Source organism: Gopherus evgoodei, chromosome 3 (genome assembly GCF_007399415.2).
Source record: "Gopherus evgoodei ecotype Sinaloan lineage chromosome 3, rGopEvg1_v1.p, whole genome shotgun sequence".
In the NCBI taxonomy this organism is placed as follows: Eukaryota; Metazoa; Chordata; order Testudines; family Testudinidae; genus Gopherus; species Gopherus evgoodei.
The window spans coordinates 1,533,032-1,542,447 of NC_044324.1; the positions used below are offsets into that span (position 1 = coordinate 1,533,032).

Consider the following 9,416-nt stretch of genomic DNA (forward strand, 5'->3'; position numbering starts at 1 on the left):
TGCACTCGCCTGCAGTATCCCTCCAGGTCAGTAGGGAGCGCTGCATCCCGTGCTCCTGAGCCTCGGCCAACAGGTGACGCTGCGCTCACCCCTCTGTAGTACCGCTCCATGGCCTGTAGCCGGCGCGTCGCCCTCCTATAGTACCGCCTCCCGGTCAGCAGGTGGCGCTGTGGCACACAGCACTAGCTGTTCCTGGGACCTTCCTGCCGGGCCGACGCTCTGGGCGCTACCCGCTCCCTCTAATACCCTTCCTTGGCCGCCGAGTTCCGGCCTACCGCGTTGTGGTGCCGCGCATGCGCAGAGACCCTTCTCTTTTTGCCCTTCCTCCTCGAGTACCGGGTAAGGAGGCCCCCGGCGTCCTCGACCCGAGCAGGGGGCCTGGCCTGGCCTGGCCTGGCGCGGGGGAGGCCCTTGGGGCTGGGAGCCGGGAGGGGGAGAGAGGTGGGGCGTGGGGGGAGGGGCTGAGGTATGGGGGAAAGGGGAGGGGATGAGGGGGGAACGCTGAGGGGGTTTGGGGGGAGGGGCTGCGGTATAGGGGAAAGGAGAGGGGTGAAGGGGGCGTGGGGGGGAGGGGCTGGGCTATAGGGGAAGGGGGAACGCTGGGGAGGGGCTGGGCTATAGGGGAAAGGAGGGGGGAAGGGGGAACGCTAGGGGGCGTGGGGAGGGGCTGGGCTATAGGGGAAAGAAGGAGGAAGGGGGAACGCTAGGGGGCGTGGGAGGGAGGGGCTTGGCTATAGGGGAAAGGAGGGGGTGAAGGGGAACGCTGGGGGGGCGTGGGGAGGGGCCGGAGTTGAAAGTGGCAGAGGAGGAGGACGAAGGTAGGGGTGTGGGGGAAGGGAGTGGGGGGAAGGGGGAGAATGCTAGGGGTTGGGGGCAGGGGCTGGGGTATGAGGGAAAGGGGTGTGGGGGAGGGGGAGAACGCTAGGGGTCTGTGGGGAGGGGCTGGAGTTGAAAGTGGTAGGGGAGGTTGTGGGGGAAGGGGCTGGGGTTTGGGGGAAAGGGGAGGGGGCTGTGTTGAAAGTGGCAGATGAGGGCAAAGGTAGGGGTGTGGGGGAAGGGAATGGGGTGAAAGGGGAGAATGCTAGGGGTGAAAGGGGAGGGGATGGCTGAAAGTGGCCAGAGAGGGGTGTGGGGAAAGGGGCTGGGGATCTGGGATCCTCTGTTTGACTGGGCGAGGGGGGTGTTGGTCTGTGGGGGAGGGAGGTGGCTGCCTGGCCTGGAGGAGGGGTACTAGGTGGCTGTATGTTGGGCTAGGTCTGGGATCCTCAACCCTCTTCACCCCCAGGGCTCCTGTTCTCCCCTGCCTCCTGGTGGCTTGTTGCCTAATGGGTGGCCTTACATTTAACTTGGTTGCCTTGGCTGCTGTCAGTGCCTCGCCCTCCTTAGAGACCCAGCTGTGGTGTCTTTAGCCACGTGGTGCCTCCCTGTGATAACTAAATCTCAGACTGCAATAACTCCCCTTTGGCAGCACAGAGCTCCTAGTGGAGGGAGTACTGGGCTAGGGCAACAGGGACCTGCATGTACCAAAGAGGGGAAGCCATGGTTGAGAAGTCAGTGACAAACCCCTGCCAGTTTGTTTTAATTATTCAGCCTCCTATCTGCCAGAGGGGTCTGGTCTCTATCTGTAAACTGGAGGTGATGCTGACCTATATTGCAGGGGGCCCACAAGGCCATTTTTATTACAGTAGAGGTCCCGGCCATGACAAGGGCACTGAAGACACAGCCCCTGCACTGAAATGCTTACAGTCTGAACACACAGGATGAGAGGGGCAGTGACTTGCCCAAAGTTGCTTATCCAGTCAGTAGCAGGGCTGGGAGTAGAACTCTGGGCTCCCAGTCTAGTGCACTACCCACTAGACCACTCTGCTTCTCCCTAATACCTATCACAAGCTTGAGGATCCTTGGGTGAAAAGTGTTTGGGGCACGCAGAGTATTAATGCACATGGAAAATGACCTTGGGGATCTGAGCATCACTAACCATTTGTGCAGGAGTTAATGGGCCATTCCCATCGCGAACTTATTTGACCCTGAGTGTTAGAAGCCTGCGGGAAACATAATGCAAGTGTTCCTGGAGAATGGTTTGGCTCGGCCACACAAGTCCTGGATGAAGGGGGCTCTGCTACTGGGGGCTTGGGAGGAGTCTCAGAACCTGAGGATGGTTCTGGATCAGGGGATGGGACATGAAGATGCTTTGTCTCCTGAGAAACTCCAGAGCTCTTTACGAAAGCAAATGACTTGAGTTTTGCACTCTACACAGAGTAAGTAAATTATATCCCCATATGGGAAAACTGAGACAGAGTGATTTCCTTATGATTGAGTGAGCAGCAATGGGAAGTAGAACCCAGATGTCCTGAGTCCCAGTCATCTGCCAGATCACACAGGACCCTGATGGGTTTTTCCCATCGTATCTGTGACTCTCTCCATTCCAGTATGGTGCCCGTGTTTTAAAACTCAGTCAAGCTGTGGGTATTGGTCTCTGGTAGCTGAGCTGTCTACCTTATTTGTTTTGTGGTAGCTCTTAACAGCCTCAGTCATGAACCAGGACACCATTGTGCTAGGCACTGTACAGAGAACAAACAGCTGATCCTTGTCCAAAGGATCTTACAGTCTAAATACTTGAGGATTTTGTGCTCTGCCTCCATTCCAGGGTCTTCATCAGTGGCCTGCACTGTTCAACCCCTTGTGGGTTCCCATGGGATTAGCATTGCACTTTTCTGGTGTGTCTGATATTGTGCAATAAGTGATCATACCCCCTTCTCCCAGCTGTTGTCACTTCTTTGTGATGATCCCAGTTATCTGTTGTTATCAATATTATCACTTTGGTAATATTGTTTTGAACTTTTGGCACATTCATTGGGATACCCACCCACCCAGCCCTCTTTTCAGCATGTTTCGATTGCAGTGAATGATAGAAATTGTGGGGCGATGTGGATTCCTAATGTGGTGGTGTTTTGGTTTCTCTTCTAGTTTTGTGACCCCCTGCTGTCCCCGAACATGTATGCCTGTGCAAAATTCGTCTCTGCTCCTGCCCTAGTGAGTAGCGTAAAATCTCATTTTTTAAATCAATTCTAATACTAGGCATTTCTGCAATAGTTTTTGAACATACTAGCTAATCTTCACAATCCCCTGCCACATAGGTAAGTGTTCTCCCTTGTCTAGAGAGGGAAGTAAGACACAGGTGCCTGCAGTCTCCCATGAAGTGAGCGGCAAAGCTAGGAATAGAACTCAGGAGCCCTGACTCCCAGTCTTGTTCTCCTAGGACATTCTGCCTCTAGGGGAGTGTGTTTGGGGAAAAAAAAAAAAAAAAAGTAGATTTCACTTCAGTCTGTATCTGCTTAAAGTAATGGTGGCTAAAGCCAGCCTCATTTTCAGTATGGCGGTGAGGACTGTGGGTATTACTGATGCTGTGCATGCTGGGAATTGTAGTTACCACAGACCATGCTTCAGTATCAAAGATAAGGGGAGCTGCTGTCTACATCTTATCCAAAATCGGATGGGGCTCTTAGCCAGTTACCAATGAATGCCTCAGCACTCTAGTTTAGAGGTAACTTGCCCTCAACAGGCCAGATAATTGTAACCTTTTCCTATTTGCTACTAATTAGCTGGGTGGTGTTTCCTGTCTCTGGAGGTGTAATAAAACTTCCTTCTAAGCTAAGCTGCTGCTGCAATGTTAAGGATGCCAGCCCATTAGACTTGTAACTGGTTGCTGGCTTTCAGTAACCCTGCCCTGGTGCCAGTCTGCCTGCCCTCAGGGCCCGCACGTCAGGACTTGGTTACTCCCACAACATGCTTCAGAGATTCTGTAGTGTCAAGGGATCCCTGATCATGCCTCGAGCTCTGCTCCACCCAAGGCTGTGGCACATCTCAGACGCTCTTGTCTACATTGACCCACAGAGCTATGTTGTGGAGACTGCCTCCCCTGCCACAGTGCCCTACTGTAGATGGGCCCTGCTTAGCTACATGCTTCACCCTGGCTTCAGTCACCTGACACTAAGTGAATCCCTGCTATGATCATCTGAGTTCGGTCCAGATGTGTACAACAAATATGGCTGCCCCAGCCTCCTGTTTCATCAGTTCATAGGTGGGGAGGGAAACAGTGATTAACTGGAGGTGCTTCCTGCTAAATCTGTGCTAACCTGGCCCGGAGTGGCAAGTGCCAGCAATAAGGTGATCCCATGGTAAATGGGAGGCACTCTCCATTTACCATCTAAGTGTGTGGAGTCTCATGGCTTGGCTACACTTAACAGAGGATCCACCTGTGGCAACTGATACACCGGTGGTCAATTTAGCGGCTCTAGTGAAGACCCGCTAAATCGACCACAGATCGTTCTCCCGTCAACTCCTGTACTCCACTGGATTGAGAAGAGTAAGGGGAGTCAATGGAGGACGTTGCGTAGTGTGGACCCCACGGTAAGTAGATCTAAGCTACGTCAACTTGAGTTATGCTATTCATGTAATTCAAATTGCGTAGCTTAGATCGACTTTTCCCTGTACTTTAGACAAGATCTCAGTGAAAGAGGGTTGGCTCTTGGATGGTGCGTGTCTGCCCTGGGGTAAGTTACTGTCCCCTGTGTCTCACAGTTCAGTTCCTCCCTTCTGTGTTAGTCTTGTGTTGGAGTTCCAGTAGGGCATAACTTCACATTGACTGTGGCTGGTTTCAAGGTAATGGTTACTTACTGTCCTAGTTATTCTGCCAGCTCCAGGGGCAAGAGTGATCAGGATTACCGTCCATGATGGACTGTCCTGGGCCATACTGGTCCATGAAGAGGCAGCGTTTGGTAACCTTCATCCTTTGTGTTGCCTTCGCATGGACTGTGCTGTGGGAACGCAGAGAGGCTTGAGAACAGTGTTAGTTTGTGCCAGTTCATAGCCCCGGCACCTCTGGGCTTAGCAGTTCATAGCCCCGGCACCTCTGGGCTTAGCAGTTCATAGCCCCGGCACCTCTGGGCTTGCCACATCAGTTATGAAAGTAAAAAAAAAAATTGCTTGAGCCCTGGCAACTCTTTCTTTACAAATTAAGCCCTGCTTGGGAATAAGTTTGGTTTGGAACGTATTAAAACAGGAAGTAGCAACACGATGCCAGTGCTGCTACCAAGTGTGTGGATTGCTGCTGGCCTCAGGGAAAGTGCTACCTTTCCTCTGCCCCTGCTGCAGAGACACGGAGCGCCACATTCAGCCGTGGAGTCAATGGCAGTTGCTTCCACTTATGCCAGAGCTGGATTTAACCCAGAGAACTGCTGCAGCGCATTCATGGCCTGACTTCTGAAGGTACCCAGCCCCTTCCAGGATCAGGCTGTCCACCCAGCCACCGGAGGGACCTTCATGCAGATGAACTGCAGAAGACATCCCGTCTTGACTCTTGGAGCAACAACTGCTCTGGTGTCCCTGAAAATAATTCAGTCACTCTGCATTGGGCCAGCCCCAGCGAACACTGGGGGAGAGCCTGGCACACTTTGGGTGCTATGTAAATGTTCCCTCCCCCTGCAGAGTTGCAAGGTGGGGGAAATACTGCTCCAGTTCCTTTCCAATCTCAGCATAACTGATCTAACAGATTATTGCAGGAAGCCGGCACTGAGTATCTGGTAGGGATTGTATTGCACTGCCTCTCTGGGCAGAGCGGCTCCGTCTGAATGATTACTTTGTCTGTCTGCAGGTGAGGAACAACTCGAGGCTGCTGTGCAGACCAGTCTCTGCCTCCCTGCTGAGCAGGCCTGAGGCCAGGACAGATGAGGTAAAATGCTGAGCTTGGACCATGAAAGTGGAGAGGATCTTCAGAGCTTGAATTGACTTAAACATTGGGCCCAGCAGGGGGCGTGCAGAGCAAATAGTCCACTCTATAGCAGTCTTTGATTAGAGCGAAGCTGGGGGGTGGGAATCAATCCCTGCTGGGTGAGGAGGCTCAGCTGGGCTGGCTTGCTCTCTCAGGCTTCTGGGCTTAATCACTCAGGGAGAATCGTAAAGCAAGAGGAAAATCTGGCAACAGAAGAAAGCATGTTAACAGTGCTGCAAGCTCTCCCTGTGGAAAGGGACTGGTGATTCTGTAGGAGGTGCTCTTCCCTACAAGTCAGCTGTGAACCGATCCCCCAGCAGGAGACTAGAGGGCGCTGTGCTGCTGCAAGCTGTATTTCAGATTAGGTGTAATAGTGAGATCAGGATCCTCTGGCACATGCAAGGAAGCTCGCCCTGGAGTTCCAGCCAGCTCTCAACGTGTAATTAGTCTGCTCCCACAAATTCCTCATGTGGGCTCAACTGAGAAGTCACTTCCTGACCAGAAGTATTCTACACGGCTAAACAGCTGCCAAATTCCACCCCAGCCATGGCTGCAGTTCAGTGGTGGGTGAAGAACTTCACAGAAGGATCATGTATTAGAATTAAAATGTGTAAAGCGCTTTGGGATCCTTCAAGTGAAAGGCACTATAGAAATGAGGGGGAGGGGGGCGGTGCAGCAGGAGCATTAGACTGCTTTAAGCCCAATATCTCAGGAATGCTTCTAGGCCAGTGCTTTATAATGCTGGAAATCCAGCTCGACAGTAGTTTTAAGGCATTCATTGCCAGGCCTAGCAAGTCACAGGGCCTTCTCTTACTAAAACCCCAGGGAGATCAGAATTGCCCGTCCATATGGGGAAACTGAGGCACCAAAGTGAAGCAATTTGTCTGAGGTTACAAGGGATCTGCGAGAGCTGAATTTAAATGGCTCCCAGTTCTGTGGCTCACTGCACTGATTATGCCCCTCTCTTTAGCCTAACTCACAGCCTCACCCCTCTAGAGGCCCATGAAGTCAGTTCTCCAAGCCATGTGGGAAACTTGGGTTCTTGTAGAGCTCCATCTCCAGCTGAATCTCTCTCATCCCTTCAACTCACCCTAGCTCAGCTCCACCCCAGCCCCCCAGAATGCCCTCCTCCAAGCTGTGCGCCGGGAGGTCCACACCAGCGCCAGCTCCCGGGACATTGACACCGCGGCGAAGTTCATCGGTGCTGGTGCTGCCACCGTTGGGGTGGCCGGCTCTGGTGCTGGCATTGGAACCGTATTCGGCAGCCTCATTATTGGCTATGCCAGGTAAGGAATGAGCCAATATCGGTTAGTGCTGCCCCTGCTTTAACCCTGTCCCCTGGCTTGGTTACAGCTGGTGCAAGCAGGGCCTGGGACAGGGGTATCAAGCAGGGTCTTTGGAGCTGTGCTCCGCTCCAGCTCCAGGCAAAAACCTGCTGCTTCGTGCTCCAGCTCCGGGCTCCGCTCAAAAGCCCTGGTATCAAGCAGACCATGGGCCAAATCTGGACCGCCAGGTGCTTTTGAACGGACTCCAAAATCTTCTTATCATTATTGATTTTTTTTTATTATTTTCTCTGGAATCTGGACTTAGTTATACCTTGACCGAGCAATTTGGACCATGACAAAAAATAATTGACTATGTCTGGCTAGGACTTCTGAGCACGAGCCTCAGAGCAGGGGTGCAAGAGAAAGCACGACCCATCAGACCTGTTGTAAGGGAAAGGCTGTTAAGAGTGAACTCAGTCTCCTGCTCTTCCTGTGCATTCATGTGGGACTTGGATTCTTTAAGCTGTCCTGTGCAGCCTCCGCCTGTTAAGATGGCAGCTCCTTATGCGATAGCCCTCTTTAAAAGGAGTAGCGATGGATTCCTCTGAACCTGGACATGGTGCCTAGTCTGTTACAGTCCTCTGGCCAGTGCTCTTGGCTCTGTCAGTGGAAGGGACCGTAAACTGTCCATGAGGAGCATTTCTAAATCGGTCTGACCAGTCCTTTGTATAAGCAGGAGATTTGGGGTAGGAACAGGACAGCTGAGGACTCTTACTGGGTGTCAAGCCCTTCCTGTCTAGGGCATGGATTCAGATCCAGCCTGAAATCTGCCACCGTCTGTGGGTCAAATGAATCTGGCAGGTTTCGGTTTCATCCTTCATTTGTGAGAATGTCCCCTGCTCCCAGCTCGTTCTGTTGATACTTTTGAGTGAGCCATGGAGGCCAAACTTCCACTAGAGAGGTCGTTGTTGGGCAGGGTGGGGCATGCTGTAGGGGACAGTGGGGAAGCTTGCCCTGGCACTGTCCCCTGCTGTGCCTCTATTGCAGAGTCTCCATAGCTGTCAGCCTGGTGCTGAGTTCACATCCTCTCCTCAGCAACATGGGCTGTCCCAAGGAGCCTGTTGGTGGCTCTGAAACAAAGTGGGATTTTCCCACTTCCTCCTGCTGTGGGGCTCTCTCTAGTTATCAGGGTGGATTTTGGTTTCTTACCCTAAACCTATAACACTGGGATTTTTGTCAGCTCTACATGCTAATCCCAGTGCTGTTGCCCAGCACTGAGAAAGGAGGAGACAGGTGTAGGCACCAAGTCAGGCTTCTTTCAGACCATCACACACCTGTCAGATACATGAATTTGGGACTCTTGAATGTAAAGACCCCTCTGGAGTGAATCAAGGGCTCACCCATCTGGGAACTCCTCTGCAGCCAGCAATCACTACAGTGCTCCCTGGTGGGAGAGGCTGGGACTGCATTAGTCTGAACACTCCTAGGCAGTTCTATGGTATGGGAGATCTGGGACTTTCCTCACCTCCCCACGACTGAGCGTTGTAGTGGTTTCTCCCCCTGACCAAGAGGACTGTGCCTGGCTCCCTTCAGAGATTGTCCTGGGGATCAGCCAGAGGGGGTTGATCAAGAGCAAAGAACCTCATGGGCCGTTAGGAGCTGGCAATGCACATTGGTGTATCTGACTCTTGGGCTGCCGTGCCCAGACCGGCAGCATGGGGGATGCTCACTATGCTCCTACGTGCTTCACTGACTGGTTCTTTCTTCCTCCCCTCATAGAAACCCTTCCCTGAAACAGCAGCTGTTCTCCTACGCCATCCTGGGCTTTGCACTCTCCGAGGCCATGGGGCTCTTCTGCCTGATGGTGGCTTTCCTCATCCTCTTTGCCATGTGATGGAGCCAGCTTCCTGCTGTGTGTTCCTCCTGTGTCTAGTTTATCATGAGCGGTTGTGAATGTCCTAATGCAGGTGGGGGTATCCCTGCCTCCTAACCAAATCTGTCTGGCCTGGCCCTGACTGAGGGAAGGTGAATAAATACTGTATTGATATACAGAACACAGGTTCTTGGTGTGTTCTTGGCATACAGGGATCCAGTTTGGCCTCTTCCTCTATGTGTGTGCACTAGGGTGACCAGACAGCAAGTGTGAAAAATTGGGATGGGGGTGAGGGGTAATAGGAGCCTATATAAGAAAAAGACCCAAAAATCAGGACTGTCCCTATAAAATCGGGACATCTGGTCACTCTAGTGTGCACCCACCGGCTAGCTGATGATACTTGTACCTGCAGCCGTGCTGCCTAGGGCTGTGCTCTGGGTAGACCTTGGTAAGATAAGGAGGACGAGGCCTTGCCCCTAGGGGAGCTTTTAGGTGCTGCAGGACTTGG

General features: G+C 52.7%; 1 protein-coding gene across 2 annotated transcripts; it reads left to right on the forward strand.

Moving 5' to 3' along the window:
* Positions 1 to 237: 237 nt before the first annotated feature.
* ATP5MC2 (ATP synthase membrane subunit c locus 2) lies at positions 238 to 9,089 on the forward strand. Of its 2 annotated transcripts, none has more exons than XM_030554432.1 (5): positions 238 to 339; positions 2,968 to 3,033; positions 5,654 to 5,731; positions 6,866 to 7,056; positions 8,815 to 9,089. In XM_030554432.1, the coding sequence occupies exons 2-5, from the start codon at positions 2,995 to 2,997 to the stop codon at positions 8,927 to 8,929; spliced, it is 423 nt and encodes a 140-aa protein (XP_030410292.1). In that variant the 5' UTR covers positions 238 to 339; positions 2,968 to 2,994; the 3' UTR covers positions 8,930 to 9,089. The 2 variants fall into 2 exon arrangements, with proteins under 2 accessions (XP_030410292.1, XP_030410293.1); XM_030554433.1 differs by lacking the exon at positions 238 to 339 and adding an exon at positions 1,256 to 2,258.
* Positions 9,090 to 9,416: the final 327 nt, after the last annotated feature.